Source organism: Sesamum indicum, linkage group LG2 (assembly GCF_026168435.1).
Source record: "Sesamum indicum cultivar Baizhima isolate 11 linkage group LG2, ASM2616843v1, whole genome shotgun sequence".
Lineage (NCBI taxonomy): Eukaryota > Viridiplantae > Streptophyta > Magnoliopsida > Lamiales > Pedaliaceae > Sesamum > Sesamum indicum.
This window is the reverse complement of record NC_142658.1, coordinates 19188549-19208053: the sequence shown is the minus strand read 5'-3', so window position 1 is coordinate 19208053 and position 19505 is coordinate 19188549. Positions and strand designations below refer to the sequence as shown.

At 34.2% G+C, this 19505-nt stretch overlaps 2 protein-coding genes across 5 annotated transcripts; one reads left to right on the top strand and one right to left on the bottom strand.

Moving 5' to 3' along the window:
• Positions 1 to 2729: 2729 nt before the first annotated feature.
• On the top strand, positions 2730 to 11917 carry LPXC1 (UDP-3-O-acyl N-acetylglycosamine deacetylase family protein). Of its 3 annotated transcripts, XR_847349.3 has the most exons (9): positions 2730 to 2865; positions 2948 to 3259; positions 4688 to 4894; positions 5272 to 5373; positions 5808 to 5872; positions 7691 to 7835; positions 8422 to 8553; positions 9099 to 9243; positions 9319 to 11917. XR_847349.3 is itself a non-coding variant. In XM_011072266.3 (8 exons), the coding sequence occupies exons 1-7, from the start codon at positions 2803 to 2805 to the stop codon at positions 8503 to 8505; spliced, it is 978 nt and encodes a 325-aa protein (XP_011070568.1). In that variant the 5' UTR covers positions 2730 to 2802; the 3' UTR covers positions 8506 to 8553; positions 9319 to 11917. The 3 variants fall into 3 exon arrangements, 2 of the variants coding, with proteins under 2 accessions (XP_011070568.1, XP_020554234.1); XM_011072266.3 differs by lacking the exon at positions 9099 to 9243; XM_020698575.2 differs by lacking the exons at positions 9099 to 9243; positions 9319 to 11917 and having other exon boundaries at positions 8422 to 8700.
• LOC105156193 (E3 ubiquitin protein ligase RIE1) lies at positions 11724 to 18579 on the bottom strand. 2 transcript variants are annotated; one of them, XM_011072263.3, is made up of 5 exons: positions 17923 to 18579; positions 16389 to 16508; positions 13201 to 13333; positions 12960 to 13118; positions 11724 to 12146 (listed from the first exon to the last, which is right to left on the bottom strand). In XM_011072263.3, the coding sequence occupies exons 1-5, from the start codon at positions 18423 to 18425 to the stop codon at positions 11985 to 11987; spliced, it is 1077 nt and encodes a 358-aa protein (XP_011070565.1). In that variant the 5' UTR covers positions 18426 to 18579; the 3' UTR covers positions 11724 to 11984. The 2 variants fall into 2 exon arrangements, with proteins under 2 accessions (XP_011070565.1, XP_011070566.1); XM_011072264.3 differs by having other exon boundaries at positions 16389 to 16505.
• Between the last annotated feature and the right edge of the window lie 926 nt (positions 18580 to 19505).

The following is a 19505-nucleotide window of genomic DNA, read 5'->3' as shown; positions in this document are numbered from 1 at the left end:
TTATCAAAAAAAATGATTTCGCGAGTATCACAAACCGTCGTTTGTGAATGAAAAAAGATATTTCATTTATTATATTAGTATAGATGTATGATAAAAAGAAGAATTGAGTAGGAGTGGTTGTTGAAAAATATACAAGGGATATTTTTGGTAAATTTTAAAAATTGATATTGCAGTGTAATTAACCGTCATTTGTGAGAAAAAATGAGACTTTCTTTTTTATGCAGTATAAATGATATAAAAACTAAAAAAATATATCAAAAATTTTTGGATGTGCTAAGAATTCTGAAAGAGCCTAAAAATTAATTTATCAACAACACATATTTATTTATATAAATAAATCTATGGATATCTCCCAAACACACCACAAAACCATACGAAAAACATGGCAAGCAAACACAACGGTTGAAAAATCACAACGGTACTATTTTTTAATTTCTGGTTAAATTCAACGATACTATTATTATTTTTTGGGTAAATCACAACTGTAAGATGGGAGTGGCTGATGTTTAAGCGGCAGTGACAGTCGCCAAATGAGCATGGCCGCCGGCTTCAAGTTCCTGAAGACACGCTCCTCTGTCCTCTCCATCATATTGTGAGGAGATGAGAAATAAAGAAGTCCCTGAAAAGAAAAAAACGTACAGTGAAGTGTAAGAGAAAAAATAAATTATAATTGTAAGTTTGTTAAAAATATGAAATTTTGTGAAAATAAATATGAAAAAAGTAGGTGAGAGAGAAGTATTAAATAGTGGGCTGAGAAAGAAAAATAACAATAATTGTGAGATTATAAAAAAAAATATCGAAATTAATTTTCTAGCCATTTTTTAAGTAAAGAAATAAATTAAAGGATAAATTTGAATATTCAAAATTTAGTATGACAAACAAAATTCTTTTATAATAGTATAGATTAATTTTACGTAGCTTGAAAAATAAGATATTTTTAGAAAGTAGTGAATAGTAGGTTTGGCTATAACTAATTATATCAAATTTGATTTTAAAGACTAGTTGTTATATCACGTCGTTACCGTGTACATGTAATAAATAATTTTTTATTATTTAAAATATATTACACATAATAATGAAATATAATAAACCAACATATATATCACATTTCAATAAATATATATAAATAAATAAATAAACCTAACTTAAATATATTATCCGAAAAAAAAAAATTGATTTCGCGAGTATCACAAACCTTCGTTTGTGAATGAAAAAGATATTTCTTTTATTATATTTGTATAGATGTATAGATAAAAGAAGAATTTGAGTAGAAGTGGTTGTTGGAAAAATATATAAGGGATATTTTTGGTAAATTTTAAAAATTGATATTGTAGTGTAATTAACCGTTATTTGTAAGTAAAAATGAGACTTTCTTTTTTATACAGTATAAATGACGTAAAAACTAAAAAAAATATAAAATATTTTTGGATGTGCTATAAATTTTGAAAGAGCCGAAAAATTAATCTATCAACAACACATATTTATTTATATAAATAAATCTATCGATATCTCCAAAACACACCACAAAACCATAAGAAAAACATGGCAAGGAAACACAGCGTATATTTGAAAAATCAAACACAACGGTACCATCCTTTTTTTGGGGTAAATCACAACGGTACTATTCTTTCTTTTTTTGGTAAATCACAACGGTACTATTCTTTTTCTTGGGTAAATCACAACGGGTACTATTCGGTGGGAGTGGCGGATGTTCCAGCGGCAGTGACAGTTGCCAAATGAGCATGGCCGCCGGCTTCAAGTTCCTGAAGACGCACTCCTCCGTCCTCTCAATCATATTGTGAGGAGATAATAAATAAAGAAGTCTCTGAGAAGAAAAAAAACGTGCAGTGACGTGTAAGAAAAAAAATAAATTATAATTGTGAGTTTGTTAAAAATATGAAAGTTTTGTGAAAATAAATATGAAAAAAGTAAGGTGAGAGAGAAACGTTAAGTAGTGGACTGAGAAAGAAAAATAATAATAATTGTGAGATTATTAAAAAAAATATTGAAATTAATTCTCTAACAATTTTTTAAGTAAATAAATAAATTAAAGAATAAATTTGAATATTTAAATTGTAGTATGACAAAAAAAAATAATTTTATAATAGTATAGATTAATTTTACGAGCTTGAAAAATAAGATACTTTTAAAAAGTAGTAAATAGTGGCTATAACTAATTATATCAATTTTTATTTTAAAGACTATTGTTATGGCACGTCGTTCCCCTGTGCATATAATAAATAATTTTTTTATCATTCAAAATATATTATACATAATAATAAAATATAATAAACCAACATATATATCACATTTCAAAATATATATATAAATAAATAAATAAATTTAAATTAAATATATTATCGAAAAAAAATTGATTTTGCGAGTACCACAAACTGTCGTTTATGAATGAAAAAAGATATTTTTTTTATTATATTAGTATAGATGTATTGATAAAAAGAAGAATTTGAGTAGGAGTGGTTGTTGAAAAATATATAAGGGATATTTTTGGTAAATTTTAAAAATTGATATTGCAGTGTAATTAATCGTTATTTGTGAGTAAAATGAAACTTTCTTTTTATACAGTATAAATGATGTAAAAACTAAAAAAAATATAAAATATTTTTGAATGTGCTATGAATTTTGTAAAAGTCTAAAAATTAATCTATCAAACACCACAAATATTTAAAAAATGAAACACAACGGTAATAAAATCACAACGGTACTTTTTTTTTTTGGTTAAATCCAACGGTACTATTCTTCTTTTTTTGGGTAAATCGCAACGGCGGTGGGAGTGGCTGCCAAATGAGCATGGCCGCGGGGTTCAAGTTCCTGAAGACGCGCTCCTCCGTCCTCTCCTGGAAACCGGTAGTCTCTCTTTCCATATACACATCCACAAACGCTTGAAATATGTCGCAGCCAAACTGATAAACCCTAATCCTAATTGCAGACGGGCAAGTTGCAACAAACTGTAGCGGATTGCGTAGAGAGGACTGGTCAGGGACTGCACTCGGGCGACATTTCGACCGTTAGGATTCTACCAGCGGCTCCTCGCGTCGGCCGTTACTTCATTTTCCAATCGAATGTTATTCGCGCGTCAAGTGAAAATGCTCTGAAGGAGACTCCTCTCTGCACCACGCTGTCCAAAGATGGATACAGCGTTAGGACTGTTGAGCACTTGCTCTCCGCTTTGGAGGCCTCTGGTGTTGATAATTGTCGCATCGAGATTGAGGGATCTGGAGAATGTGATCGTTCTGTTGAGGTGATTGCCAGTTTTGATTAGTAATGAATTTGATAATTTGGTCAAAATTATCAGTATCCCATTATACTTGGTTTACGGTTTACAATTTATTCTCCTTCTTTAATTTGGTATTATTGTTTCTTTTGGTTGGATTCCATTTTCCATTTATTCATTAGATAACTCCATTCAAATTTTTAGTTGTCTACTGGTTTGGTTGTGAATTTTACATGAAATAGGTTGGCTCCACGGCTTAGGATTTCTGAATCATGAGAATTTTTGTAGTAAGGTTATAGTATGTAGAATGATTGCTAAAGATTTGGAGAGAGGTGGACAGGAAAGATATTGAATCATTGCATGTGAATGGAAGTATGATGCCGACGAGTGCTTCTGAATCCACAAGACTTAGTTGAAGTCAATACTAGGATTCTGAAGAGAAAGCTCATGTTCCATTAATTCTACTACCATTCTTCTTCTGGCAGAAATGAAATAACCTGGTTAATGAACCAGGGATCATACTTTAGTTTATCCTGGAAACTGCTAATAAATTCCCTCGACTTTTAAACACAAGGGAAAGCCAGGAGACAGAAATACCTATAATCCACTTACTAGAAACAGTGACTAAATGAATCACCATGTACCTTTCTTTCTAGATAAAAGGCGCCCTGGTTGTTTTTTGTTCTGTTGTACGCTTTAGTTATTCAATTCCTTCAATCTTGAGCCTAGAAGCCTTGAAGAAGGGCTGCATATCTGAAATGTGTCCTGAGGGGAGGCAGTTGCATATGAGGTTTGAGAATTTGGAATTAGAATGCTAGTGATATGAAAAAGGATGGTAGGTTGGGAATGATTTGGCTTCACTTTTCTTTTTTCGAAGAAATATAATCGATTTATTTATGATGTTTCTGATTTGACTGACTTATTTATTGATCCTGGCTAAGATAACGTGGAAGTGCTGTTTTACTCTTCATTGGCAAAGATAATTTGATAGAATAAATCAGTCTGTTCATGCTAATTTGCATCTTCAATGAAGTACTTGAGTATATTGTTGTACTAAAAGAAAGATGGCACTTGGACAGCCAAGAAAATCTCAGCTTTCTGAGTTATAGGACTTGAAATATGTTGCTGAAATAGGACTTAAGAGAATGTTGGGAACTGGAACTCTTGAAAATTGCCCTTATTCAGTTAGGGTTGATTCAATCATTTGTCTGTGCCAGTAAATTGCTCCTGATAATCATGATTGATTTATTCAACTTACTCAATGAGTGATTGGCAAGACAACTTGCACTTTGCAAGATAATGAGGATGGTTGGTGAACCATGCATCACACATAGAAAAGTTCACAATGAGATTTTCTTAGTGATTTATTGGTTTGCTATATCTTCTCTTATTTTAATGGTGATTCCAAATTGATCATTATTTAACATCTTATTCTTATCAAACATAATCAAGTAGGTTCCTATCTTTGATGGATCAGCAAGAGAATGGGTGGAGGCAATCGAGCAAGCTGGATTGAAGGTGGCTGTAGACCGTGATGGTAACAGTTGTGAAAAATTAGCACCATACCTCAACGAACCTGTGCATGTGACCAAAAATGATTCTTTTTTAGCAGCATTCCCTTGCTCAAAGGTCAATATCACATATGGCATTGACTTCCCACAGGTGAACTCTTTGATGCATTGACAAGTATACTTTTCTTTTATTAAAGTAGCTAATGATACCTGTGTTCCTGTAGCTGTTACTCTCGGTTGTGTACCGTAATTGCTAAAATCCATTTTGGTAACAGAAATAGATTGTTAAAGGTATTTGCAATTCTTTAGACCATATTTTCGTCTTATCACACTGTAATCAGCGATTAGGACCTATGCAATATAGTGTCATGGTAGAGCTTGACCATGCAGTTATAGTAAGAGAGCAAGTGTGGTGGGGCATCGCCACCCACAATTTTTACCTCTTAGCAATTTTGCAGGGCCTCATGACCCATAACATATCTCTCTTTTTTCACATTTGTATAGTTATTATTGTACTAATTCTTGCAGGCACCTGCAATTGGTCGCCAATGGTTCTCTTCTACCTTGTTGGATGAATCTTTCTACTCCAAGCAAATTGCTTCATCACGAACCTTTTGCATTTATGAAGAGGTGGTTTTCTTTCTTTCAGCATCATGAATTTTGCAACTGAATAACCACCAGAGTATGCCATGCCATCATTTTCTTACTCTACATTTGTTCTCTGCATTATATGATTTTTCATTTATACTGGTACTGGTGCTGAATGTAATTCTCAAGTGCTGTATATTTTTTGAGAAGTTAATTAGTTGTCTTTTTATGGAACCACTCAACAGCTATATATTTTTCGTCCTACACACTGTCACTTTCAAGCAGGTTCGTCTATCTTGAATGTATGAAAAATATCTTGTAGTAGTTGTCTTCTTCAGTAATGGGTGTTTGGGAAATGGCTTTTTTGTTTCTTATAATAATTGAATCTGTTTATTGAGCCTAGAATTGGCTAATGTATAATTATCTATTGGGTGACTTTCTACTGCTAGAATCTAAATAAGGAACTCTTTGCACAGGTGGAACATATGCGGAACTTGGGATTAATTAAAGGGGGGTCAGCAGAAACGGCGATCATATGTAGGTAAGAGAGATACCTTTTTTATTGTTATAAGTAGCAACTGAAGGGAACATTAGTTTACCTTTGTATATTGGTAATTTCTAGTTTGGGGACATTTTTGCTCCATTGTCAATGTATAGCATAACTGCATTTTACTTGCTTGTGAAGAATGTGATGCTTCTACCAAAATTGCTTATAGGTGGATTTTCTAGATGCAAAAATCATGAGACAGGGTAGATTGATTCCTGATTCTTGTGAAGACTTAAACCATGATGAAGATAGCATAATTTTCGTGATTCTCATATTCAGTCCTTTTTGTCTTGTTGTCACTTCAAGAATAACATGTGAAAAATGTTATCATCAATCTCAAAAATCATGACAGTAGCATGATTTTTATAAGCATATATGGAGCTAGTTGTGGCAGGTTTGCAAAAACATATAGCCACTTTACAAAACACTGAGGTTTGAAAGTCTGTCCACATAACCTGATGCATTGCACATTCATCATCCAAATCTCTAGCACATGGAGCAAGTTTCAGATAGCTGCCTATTAGACCTAGTTGCCTCCTCCTTTAATCATTGATGAAGATCCACTCTGTTTGGAACAAAGTGATTATACAGATATCTGTAGGCATAAAACTATTTAATACTTGTCCCAGAAAGGCAGAAATAATCTAGATCACATAAATCGTGGAGGGCGAAGTGACTTTAGCACTCTGCTCGTGAATTAGCAATCTTAGTGTTTTATTTTGTGCTTTAGCAGCACTTAATTTGTGAACAAAAATATTTCAGCAAAAAAGAAGTGGAGAACTGCAGCTGGTGATGCTGCTAGCAAGGAACTGGGGGTGGTAGTGTTTTCTGCCGGAGCTATGTGTCATGTGCCCAGGTCAAAGAGGTTCATGGAGGAGATGATCAGATCAAGCCTTTCCTATGGGAGGCGTGAAGAGACAGATGCTCAAATTGACTAGGTGCGAATGAGGCCAGGGTGATCAATAATAAGTCTCCTGGACAGAAAAATTAAAAAATAAATAAAAATAAGAAGAGAAGGTGTTGAGACAAGGCACTGCGTGGCATGGCAGGAGTTGAAATGTGGGTTCTGGCTGCTGAAGCTATTCAGATTTTTATTTGTGCTTAACTGTTTTATCCACAAGTTGTATGTTCTGGATTTGAGGTGGAACCATGGGATACAAAATGAGGGAGTTGAGATTTGGATCCTGGTTTGTGATAAGAACACAAAGAACAAAACCATTGAGCTCTAGCGTAAATTTGATGGGCGCACACGCATGACAAAGTCAGTAATTTTCTAACCAGGCAGGGCTGTTCCCTTCCATCAGTCCGTGTGTTGTTGGAGATTAGACTTGTTAATGTGACACTTCTAGGTTTAACTGGAAGATGGATTCTGAATGACTAGGATTAGGGTAAAACTTGAATAACAATATACCACTCGTGTGTGTGTCTGTGTATGTATATTAGACTTGACCTGAAAGTACTATGGTTGTTTGGTTGTAACGAACAAATTCTTTTCAGTAAAAGACCTTTATCATCAAACTCACATTTTCTATTTTGATCTCTGCATTCTATCATGGGATTCCTTCTTTTCTCATCTAGCGCATATTATAGACTTGAAATCTAAGATTGCTTTCTTTTCTAACTATGAACACATCAAGATGTAATGCACTTTCATATATCCCCATTTTTGTTTATCTTTTATGTAAAATATGAGTGTTCTATTTGCTTCGTATGAAATGTCATAGGCATTGTAGGTAGTTTTTGGAGGTTGAGTCTCTCTCTTAATGGCTTTTGCTACCAGCATGGTTTTCAAGTCATCTATAACCTTTGCAGCATGAGTAGAGGATGGTTGAATCCACCTCTGCGTTACGATGACGAGGCTTGTAGGCACAAGGTTTTAGATCTTATTGGTGATATTTCCCTTTTGGCTCAAGAGGGTAATCAAGGGCTTCTTGTGGCTCATATTGTTGCTTATAAGGTGCGTTCCTTCCCTTAATTCCCTCTTTTGTATGTGACTTCTGAAATATATGTTGTAAAGTTGTATTATATAGGTAAGTTTCTTAATGTCAAATTGGTTTGTTGTGATCTGAATCTTTCTAAATTTCCTGTTTACTATGTGGTAATCCATAGACTTGGCAATACAACTCACAAAGGTCATACAAGAAGCAATATCCATTTAATAGTGGAGCATAGCTAAAAGACTAGGAAAAAATTGAACTCTTTCCTTTCACTGGTTTTATATGTACAAGAATCTTGAACCCTTGTGCTGCACTAGTGTGCTATAAACTAGCATATATTTTATATTTGGTTTTGTGACATTGACGTTTCTTATGTTCTACAACTAGCATAGTTCCTATTACATTTCATGACAATGAAGTTTATACTTAGACTACTAGGATATTTTACATTTGGTTTTATGACATTAAAGTTACTTCCAATAAATTCTCAAACACTCAAGTAAAGATAAATTGAAAAAAATTCCTTCATAGAGTTGTTGTGTTTGTAACTGTGATTAATAAAAAGCATCTGATCAAGTCATTTCTGGACCTGTGTATGTTTTGCAGGCTGGACACTCACTGCATACTGAGTTTGTTCGCTGCATATCAGAAGTCAGTACTGCATTTGCTTCTGAGGAGCTCACAACTTAGAAGCAAAGGATCGAGTTAACGAAACTATTGAAGAAGCGTATGAAACAGGTAGCCAACCTTAAAATGTGCTCTTAGATATGCATTTGACTAAACCTTTTGTTATATCCAAAAATGGTGGTCTCCTGGATATAGATGATACTTGATTATTTTCTATTGCAGTTCTTCTGGTGCTCATGTTTTGGGCACACACATGCATATATTTTCTTTTCCTTTCATCTATTTAGCTATTGCCCAGCTTTTTGCACAGCACCCACCCATTTAGCTTTTTCACATTGCACTTTTTAGTACAATTCATACAGTCTATTTCTACTTAATTGCATAGAGAACCTTTTTCTATCTATTTAGGAAAACGAAATTCTATTATCTTCTTAGGCCCATGGAGTCGTACGTAACTTTAAAGGAGAACTACACTTTTCTCCTTTGAGATTTGGTGTAATTACATTTAGATCTTTTTTGTGGTTTGGAAAATTACATCTAGCATATTTGAGGTTTATTTCCATCTAACAAATAAGGTAAATTCATTGAATTTGCTGATATTAACAAAAAAAAAATTGATATTTACCCTCGACTGACTCATTACTGACTTATTGCAGGTCAAACAATTTTTTCAACCGAACTATTCTTATAATGCTGATGATATATCTCATCACATGCGGTAGCACGTGAAGACATATGAGAGTAATTTGGTTAAAAAGGATCTATTTGATCTGCAATAAATCCGTAATAAGTCGATTGAGGGTAAATATAGATATTTTTGTTAATATTAGCAAATTTAGTGAATTTTGACTAACGAAAGGACTTATTTGGAAGCAGACCTCAGGGGCGCTGGATGATGTAATTTTTCAAACCACTGGGAGTCTACGTGTAATTGCATCAAGACAACATGTGGGTGAGTTGTAGGTTATTATTTTAGCATCAAATATTTTTTCTTGTCCAAAATAGATTTGATCAGACTAAACCAATTATAAATTAAGTGTAATAGATCATATTTCCTTAAAATGTACATAAACATGGTAAGTGTATTACACTTAATATATAACTAGTTTATGTTAAGCTAAATTCGATTTGAGTTAGAATTTTTCTTTAATATATATTATTGTTATTTTTATTTGTTTTCTCTACTGTTCTGATTTTCTTTCCTTCTCCAACTACTTCCACTCGGCCTATTTGTTTTATCATTATGATTCTTTTTTTTTTTTTTTTTGGGAAATATTGTGGTTCTTAAAATTCTTCCTATATAACACAAGTAATTGGTAACGACTTTTTTAGAGGTCGTTATCTAATTATTTCAATTTTTTTTTCTAGACTAGAGCCTTTTTGCTCATTTTTTTTTTATTTTTTAAAGCCTTTTAACTTAAGTAATGATTAAAGTTTCAACCTTTTGTTTTCTTTAAGATAATGACTCCTGTTCTTTTTCGTTTCTTCTTGTGTCCTTGTATTATGTTTTATTAATGTCTGGAAAGTAGTAATTACTTTACAAGATTTTAAAATAGTATTTCTTACTAATGTTTTGAATCTCCTTGAGCAATTGTAAGTATTGAAACAATTAACAAACTCTAATAATTAAACAAGTATTATTTTATCCTTTTGTGATTTTATCAGCCATCTAATTTTTATTAAGTATTTCAAACTTTTAAGTGATTAATAATTATCTTATGAAATATCCTTTTGAAAAGAATTCTTGAATTTCAATGAAACTATTTTGCTTCTCTCAGTACGTTTAGTTATTGAACAAGATTTATGTCACCCGAATGGCCGTATTTCAGTAATATGTTACCTTCATTATGAATGGGGACCGAGTAATACTCAAGATTGTTCAGGCGAGTGTTTGACACAAGGCACAGTATAGTTGAGTAGAAAACGAATAGGCATGATTTTAGTTCAGCACATATTCTGTTTTTGTGATGGAATTTTGAGCTAACATCAAATCTTTTGTACTAGTTTTTAGTAAGTTACGTGGGTTGTGATAATATTAAATATAAGGGATAATTACACTCTTTTATTCTAAGGTATAGACTTCATGTAATATGGAAAATTACATCTAGCACTCTTGAAGTTTGCTTTCGTTTAATAAACAAGTCCCTTTATTAATCAAATTCATCGAATTTATTGATATTAATAAAAAAAATAGTAAAAATCTATATTATCCATAATTAACTTATAATGACTTATAACAGGTAAAATAATTTTTTTTATGATCAGATTACCCTCATACTTCTTAACGTGTTCATGTGATGAGGTATATCTCCACTATTATAAGGGTACTTTAGCACAAAAAAAATATCTGACTTGCAACAAGTCGGTTTTAAGTCAATTAAGGGTATATATCATATTTTCATTTATTATTTCTTTTTATTAATATAAGCAAATTCAGTAAATTTTGACTAATGTGAGGGACTTATTTGTTAGACGGAAGCAAAACTTGTAAGTGTTTGATGTAATTTTTTAAATTATATGAGATTTATGTATAAGTACACTGAACATTAGAAAAAAAAAGTGTAATTATCCCCAAATATAATTATGAATTAGTAGCATATAGTACCTGCGTTTTTTATTTATCAAACTCTCAATTCGATTTAATTCTAAGTTGACTTTATAAGATGAACATCCTAAGAAGCAATAATTTACTAGTTATCAGAAATTAGAATCCGACATGTCTTTTCTTTTTAAGCCACAAAAGAATAATATTTATTTAAAAATATTGTATTTTATATAATTTTAAAATAAACTACTTGTTTAATCATAAGCATACTACTATCTTCCTTTAATTGCATAATATTACTTTTTAATAATATCTTTATCAATATTACAAAGCAAAAAATAATAATATTTGGTTGATTAACAAAAAATAAATATAATAAGACCTACTTAGAACCCATTAGAAATCGTATAAACCATATGATTTAATTGGACTTAATCAAGCCCATAACCCATATTGAACTTATAATAACATTTTTTTCATCAATTACAAGATATTATAAAAATTGACATTTGATTGACCAATGAAAACTTAAACATAGTAAAACCCACCTAAGAACTAATAGTATAGTTGAATTTACTAAATGCATCCTATCATCCGCTGCTTTTTGATTTGCCGAGGATCATAAATCAATTTGATACTCTTCTGTTTACATCTGACTGGCAGGAATACAACACTAGTCGCAGTATTGTCAATCTGTACATCTACATATAATCTGTAATATATATACATATATATGTATGTGCATACGATCATCCTTTTATACATCAACCAAGAAAAATTTACAAGGCGGAAGCTTTTGAATGTGAGTAAGTAGAAAAATTAGCTAAGAATTTTCCACAGCGACCATTTACAGAAAATCTACTCCATCTTATTCCCATAAATATAGAGGAAAAGCAGATACATTAGCACCGACTCCCAAGAAACATCAAAGTAAATAGAGAATCTGAAGCAAATATGAGAAATACCAGACAGTTTTCTGATTCCCTTCATAACGATTTTAGACTTGATCATTCCCCTTGAGGATGTTATACTTGCATAGTGGGCATGTTGCGTTCATTTTAAGCCATTTCACGATACATACAGCATGAAAGTGATGGTTACAGGGAAGAGCATGTAGTTCAGTCCCATCCTCGTATGTACAGAGACATATACAGCATTCCTGGAAGAGAAAAAGAAGACACAAGTAAATTGACCAAATTTGCAGGATAAAAATAGAAATCTCCATGAGAAGATAAAGCTGGTTTCTGGTAAATGGCATCTGGGTAAGCATAAATTCACATGTCCAGAACACCAAGCAGTATTTCCACAAAAGGATTGCTCGCACACTTAAATCACATAGGATAAGTTGGTTGAGATCTATTGACAATGAGGTTTACAACACAGGTACATGTGCTTTTAATTAAGCAATTTTTCATTTCAGAACCTAGGATTTGTATCTATGTATGTACAAAAATGCTTGAGACTGAAAATTACTTCTTCATTATGGTCAATTGTATTTATTAGATGGTCACATAAGAATATGGGCTTCCAATGAAATTGTATTTCTGGATAAGGATAAATTGATATCTCAGAAAAACTCAGCAGCACTTTGAAGTTTGAACAACAGATTAATGTTGCACTTGTGCTATGAACATAGAGCAGGTGCTAAGTGCTTTATTTAAGAAAGCGGCTTTTTGATTCAGAAATCGGGTTTCAGACTGGTTGATCAGTGAATTGCAGATACAAACTCAAATTAGTAGTTTGCACAAAAACCAACATATGATGACAAGGGTATGTGTACTTAAGAAACAAGCAACAATTTTACGAACAAAGATGCATGAACCCTAATGAATAAAAAGGTCTAGTAAAATTATGGCAACGTCACGCACTCCATAAAGCAAGCTATGCAAAATCCAGGATCACCTATCATAGAAACAACCACCTTTTGTTGGCAAAATACAGACCTTAATTTGAGAATACACAAGAAACTTACTGCATCTTCAGGTAAAAGAATCCGCTCGTTAATTATGTACCCACTGCTTGTTTCAATAGGAATCATTCTGCCAGCTGCATAGCCTACTCTATCCTCGTCCTTGCAGCTTTGATATCTGTATTTGGGTAGGATACTCAGATCTGCCTCTGATGCACCTTCCTGCATATTAAAGCAATGTATAAGAAAGTGGTTTGACCAACACATAAAATAGACAAACTATTTTACATCTTGATACTATTACCTGGCCAGCAATAGCATAAAGAATGGCAATGATGCAAGGTAAGCAGCAGCAGAGAGCAATCCCAATAAGACATGCTAAGACAACACAAAATATGGCAAAGATTACATCAAATGCCAAGAATACCACAGCCAACCTGCAGCACTTACAAGATCAGAGATCTGTCAGGTCTCTTTCTTTAATTAATAGATACAGGAAAAATAATGGAGAAAAGAAAAACATTCTGAATCAACAGAATGGGTTTTCAGTCAAGTTACAGAAACAGACCCAACTGATGTTGCTCATGAAAGATCCATGTAATCCCAATATTACTGAAATTGTAACATTTAATCAACAAGCTTTCTTCTTATATGTATGGAGCAACGCAGACTACTGGCTATTTAGGTACTGGTTAATCCCTCTGTACCAGATTGATGTTCCTGATTCTCGTTAGTGATTTCCTAATAATTTCTTTTAACTTCCTACTACTTAGTCTTTATCACTAATCACATAAAAAATATCCTTCTGTTTTGAAGGAGCCCTCTTAAGCTATTACAGCAGCAAAAAGGATAAGACTGGTGTTTCATCTTTTCTTTGCTGATTATACATATTTTATTAAGCTACTGCAGAGGAACAATTGCCTCATCCAAGGAAGGGAGAACTGCTGCTACTTTCAAAGTCATTCCAACTGTGCATATCAAGCAGGTAAAATGCATACTGTTCTCTGGAGGTGGGGAAATAAACCTCAACCCTCTGGTAAGCTGTCTAATGTATGCCATGAATGAGCTACCTTTTACACCACTTGGTTCGTTATGTAGGACCAACATTCTAAAATCAGCAAACATCAGAGAGAAAGACTATCAAGAACTTCCTAAAATGTTAGTATGCGCTTGGTGGACTCCAAAAATGCCTCCATGACAGTGTCAACCTGCATTTCAACTCCAAAACACTTACCCAGATTGGATATCTAATGGTTCCAAGCATGAAGGGCCTCTGAAAGTAGATAGAAAAATACTCCAAGTTGTGATTGTCATGCAAGAATGGTTGCCTAGTCATTAATATGAGAGATAGGGGTGAGAAGATTGGATTTCATGCAAGTAGAAGATGATATGGCGCCAAATCAAACCACTCCAAGTCGACCCTGACATTATAGGATGCCCATCTGGAGTGAGGCATCGTATGTTCAAACCAATGGACTTGAATAGTCAAATCCTTTAAGTATATATTTATTTGGCGAGCAAGATCCAATGTTACAGAATGAATGAATATTGACTATTTAAGTATGGACCAGAAAATCCAGATCATTGGTGTAGTGGCAAAAACCTATGGACAGTTTTGATTCAGCGAGCTTAAAGGCAATTATTAGGCCCAGTACAAAATATGGATCAGTGAGTGAGAATGCTAACAGAGCAAGCTAGAATACTAAAACCATGTGTTTTAAGGGCAAAAGAGTTATGAATGTGAGAGCACCATCTTTATTCATAGGAGAAAGTGTTGTAAAGGCGAGAGCCACTACTCGGACCTGTATATGCCCTCGAGAGTATGAGGACCTGGCAAGTCTTTTTTGACTGTTTCTCAGGACATAGGCATTGTGTTTTAAAGGAGCGACTGCAATAAATTCAATCACCCCAAACGTGATGTGCATTGAACCATGGCAAACTCATTAGCACGGCCAAGAAACTGTTTACAGCTATTATCTCTTTTGGATGAGTAGTTTAATATACAATTCAAAGTTGCACTCACTCAATTTTAGAGATAAATCAGGCATCTATTTGCCAAGCAAGTTTGCGGCAAGACTGGGTTTATTACACAAACAGTATTGGATCAGAAGCCAAAGAAAGAGTATTGGCAATCCACTTTGACCTACTTCCAATCTCTATTTAGTCATTCACCATCCCACTTGAAGAAATAACATAAACGCAGACAGTTTGTACAAGGTAGCGCTGGCCATAGGAGAAGTATTTCTTGCTTTATTAAGGCCAAGGTTACATTGTTCTCAAAACTGGAGAGTAGAGCGCCCACAATATACATCAAAGTCTGCTAAGGAAGCGTCTTCTGCAATTTTTAAACAAGAAATATAGGCAAGGCACCTTTCCAAGAGAAATACAAAAGGTTGCTAAGGGTCATCACTTGAAAATGGTTGTAGCTCTACGATTATTGGGAGCAAAACCAACTCAACATCATGGATTTGAGGAAAGCATTAGCGGCTCCTCTGGTTTCTAACTGTATTCCCACTAAGTAGGGATGTAAAGTTATTTTCGAATGACTTTTAAGTGACCCTACACCATTTGAGATAAACTTCTTGGACAATGTGAATGGACAGAAGAGCAAGCCCCACAAGACCAAGCGAGGAATGTGTCATATGTTACCTAATAGTGCAGTAAGGACATGTTAAACTTTTTTGTGGCTAGGACAGGGTCCTCAAATTATTCAAATAAAATAGTTGCATATTGCTTTGGGAATATATCCATAAATTATTTCCAGAAGACACAAGTTCAAATTTACATTGTCACTACAGGCCATGTTGTTCACAGGTGAGAATTTGGGCCAGCTTTATGCACCCCAAAGCTACTCTAACTGGGACCTTAGTATCATTCATCTGATAAGAGAGGATGGAAAGCAACACCAGCTGAGGGGTCCTATGAAATAATCTAGCAATAGGGGATGGGATCCTGTATGAGGTTGCTCACCTCAGGAAAAAGTAGGCAGATCTAAATTACAAGCTAAATGGTACTAAGGTTACAAGTCCCATAAAATCCTTTGTCTTACAATCAAAAGTGTCAGGTTATTTTATGAGGTATTGACAGTAAGTCAAGGATTCTTGAAGGCATTGGCTCATTAAGTATGAGATGATTTGCGATGAGGCGCTTCTAGAACACATAACCATCAACTTCAACCCAGCGTGATCATGCAAACTATAGCAGGCAAAGATCTATGATATTTTGCAATGCACAACACAACTTAGTTTATATAGCGCTATGAAGAAAATGTGAACACACTGCATAAAGTGATATATAGTAATCTTTGATTTTTGTGCAGAACGCATGATAACCCCACAGAATTGACTGGCCATTCACTTTCTAATTCTTTTTAGCCAGCTGTTTCACAGTTGCAGTTGTGCTATAGCATACTGGAACTGGACTTGGGAAGGACAAACTAAATTAGAACAACAAGAGGTGCATTACAGATTGAAGCATTACTCATGGACTTACCAATATAAACGTGGAGCACTTGTTAATAGAATTTCACTGCCCGAGACAACCCAGTAAAAGCCGACAATCCACCAGAGAAATGATACCATTGTGTTCACAGATTCACATCGTTTCACCCTGCTGGAATCAATGAAAATCAGTCAGGAATTTGGATAGATGCTCTTACACAGCTTATATGACCTTTGAAATGAATTACACTTTTCAGCACTGGGAAACTGATGATTAGTGGCACAACTCTCTAAAATCCAGACCCTTTTTGCCAATGAGTGCACATAGAGACATTAAAATAAGTTCACAACATCGAGCTCCCTCATGAAAAGAAATGACATAATTGAAAGTTCAAGAAATTATTCTCGTATAATTAACTGGATATGTACTGGCTAACTGATGCTTACTTATGTTCGCTTGATTATGTTAAGCCACATATCATGGGGTAAGATACATCATAAATCCTTTTCCTTCTACCACAAAAACGATATATAATTATAAGGACACTACTAACATGGTTCAGAGTCGTCTAATAATTTTCATATTAATACTGTAATTCACTTACATCCCATAATTTCTCTATGCAAATGACATCTTCAGAAATTGTGAGAAAGACATTATAAATTTACAACTACTTGAGATTCTCCAGTACATAATGCAAAACTCCAAAAGACCAACTTTGAATAGATATGCTAAGGACGAATTCACCGGGCTTATGTTTTGCTAGGTGACTGCCTGTAAAGTCAAAAAGGTTAAGTTCACCTATCCAAATTCAGATAATGAACATAATAGATGTCATAAGAATACCTAGGAGACAAGGATACATTAATATTAGCACACTCTATGATTCATTCCACAAAAGGGACTTCCTTCCATGTTTCAAGTGCCAAATAAAATTATAAGACCAATCTGTTTACGTTACATAGATCCAGATGGTCCAATTAAACCAGTATGAGAGCTCCAACAGGATAATTAATGATAGAGATTCCTGAAAACATAGTCATGAAGGGCCTTGTAACCATAGAACACAATATTTCTATCTTATTAAATTCTAAAAATTCCACTGGTACCACATAGGGGGAGGAGTGAAAAAGTTTGGGAGCAAGCAAATATATGAATTCCTGGCCCTTTCCCTTCAAACTACAGAAGTGCATTAGTCATCTACTCTAAAACCTCAAAAGTAACTCATGCACATATGTACATGTGGAGAGGTCCAGCTGCCAGAGCTGATCAGAAAATCATAACCTCGTCTGTATTTACAATTCCACACCATTAATGGACATCCCCATGGAGAGAAGCCTAAGTTATGAAGTGAACAAGAAACTTGGATAAACAATTGGACGAACTAATACTCAAACACGACAAGAGCACGAGAAAAATGAGTAAAATACAAACCTAGCATCCAAGAAACCAAACCCCACTACAGCTAAACCAAGCAAACACAAAACCAAAGCTCCAGAAGAGTATATCATGTAAGATAGAATACGACAATTACAAACAACAGAAATTGATATCATGTGAGGGGATATGAACAAGTTTGACTAACCTAGATACACCGGCAATACCAAGGAGCCCGCTCTCTTCGCTCTCCTCTTCTTCATTCTCACTCTGATTCTCTTCCTCTCTGCCCCCGGCCCCGTCCAAATTTCTCTCTTGCGACGAATTCCGCCTCTTATACTCCACCCAAACAAGGACTACATGCACCAAACACTGGAAAGCATACCCACAGACCCAAACCCTAATTGGCACATTCGGCTTCTCATTAGTTGTGCAAATCAACATAACTATAGACACAATCACAAAGGCCAAATTCCACATAATGTCGAGGGCAACGACGGGTTTCGAGTACCCCCAGTCGGCTCGGCGCTCCTCAAGCTCTCGCGCTGCGGTCTCCCGGACCAGCATAGAAGCTCCTCCCCGGCGCTGGGTAGAGGAGACAGCTCGGGAGAGGAGGAGGGAGAGCGTCGAAGCTCGGGAGCCGTTGGAGGAGGGCTGCCTCGAGCGGAGGAGCGGAGCGGTGGGGGAACCCGACGAAGTGTCGGAAGACATGCTCGGAAGACAGAAGATTATGGAGTCTGGTAAAGGATTCAAGAGAGTATGGAAGTGATGACTGACGCCATGGACGGACGGAGTAGGTTTTCTTTCTGTGTGGGCGTGTGTGCGTTTTGTGCGTGATTGACTTTTTCCGTCCAAACGAAATTGTGATAAAACCCGCTTTATACATAACACATACGCATAACCGCGTAATTCCTACTGTAAAGTCGTACTTCACCTCCCCTTAAATTTCATCTTTTTAGACTATTACCCTCCAAGACTAACTTAAATTTTATTTTACTCATCAATTAATTATGACACATCATTTTTTATTTCTTTAAATAAAATATTGTTTCTTGCTTGAATAATCCTAATATTTTCGTTGTCGTTTTCGATAATAAAAGTACAGTAGGTGACGATATTTTATTATAAATAGTAGCAACAACAATACAAAAGTATGTGATGTTGTTCCGAAAAATAGTAACAAAGAAAACAATATTTATATAACTATAGTAGCTAATATCCAGAATTTTGAATGTCGGCGACAACTGACATAGGACTTTTGCTCAAAATTTTGGCTTGAAATTGTTACCGAAACAAAGTGACAAGAGTAAAGGCTACGTAATGTTTTTGAACTTTTTCCTAAAGAGCGATATTCTAATTTTAGTATTTACTCTAATTCATCGTCAAACAAATATACCCTAAAAGAGTAATATATTTATTCACCTAACTCAAATTTAAGAAAATAAATTTTTTTGGATAAACTTGAGTTAATATTTGTAAATGTTACATATATTTCATTAATTTCCATTTGGAACTTTAGATCATAATAAATGTTAAAAAAAAAAATAAAAACTTAGATCATGTTTGTAACTTCAGAATAAATGCTTAACAAATATTACATGGTATTTGATATTGGTATCTATCAATAAAAAAAAAAAAAGGATAAATTACATCATTACTTTCTGAAATTAAGACTTAATTACACAAACATATTATATTATTTGTAAAATTACAGGTACATCCTTTAAAGGAGGTGAGATTGTAATGTACCTTAGGGGTATTTGTGTACTGATGTACTTATAATTTTGCAAA

Coding starts and splice junctions, on each gene's coding strand:
- LPXC1 (XM_011072266.3), top strand. CDS start 2,803: ATGAGCATGGCCGCGGGGTTCAAGTTCCTGAAGACGCGCTCCTCCGTC. Junction 3,260..4,687: donor AATGTGATCGTTCTGTTGAG/GTGATTGCCAGT, acceptor ATAATCAAGTAG/GTTCCTATCTTTGATGGATC. Junction 4,895..5,271: donor ATGGCATTGACTTCCCACAG/GTGAACTCTTTG, acceptor TAATTCTTGCAG/GCACCTGCAATTGGTCGCCA.
- LOC105156193 (XM_011072263.3), bottom strand. CDS start 18,425: ATGTCTTCCGACACTTCGTCGGGTTCCCCCACCGCTCCGCTCCTCCGC. Junction 13,334..16,388: donor AGTGCTCCACGTTTATATTG/GTAAGTCCATGA, acceptor TAAGTGCTGCAG/GTTGGCTGTGGTATTCTTGG. Junction 13,119..13,200: donor TTTATGCTATTGCTGGCCAG/GTAATAGTATCA, acceptor TTTAATATGCAG/GAAGGTGCATCAGAGGCAGA.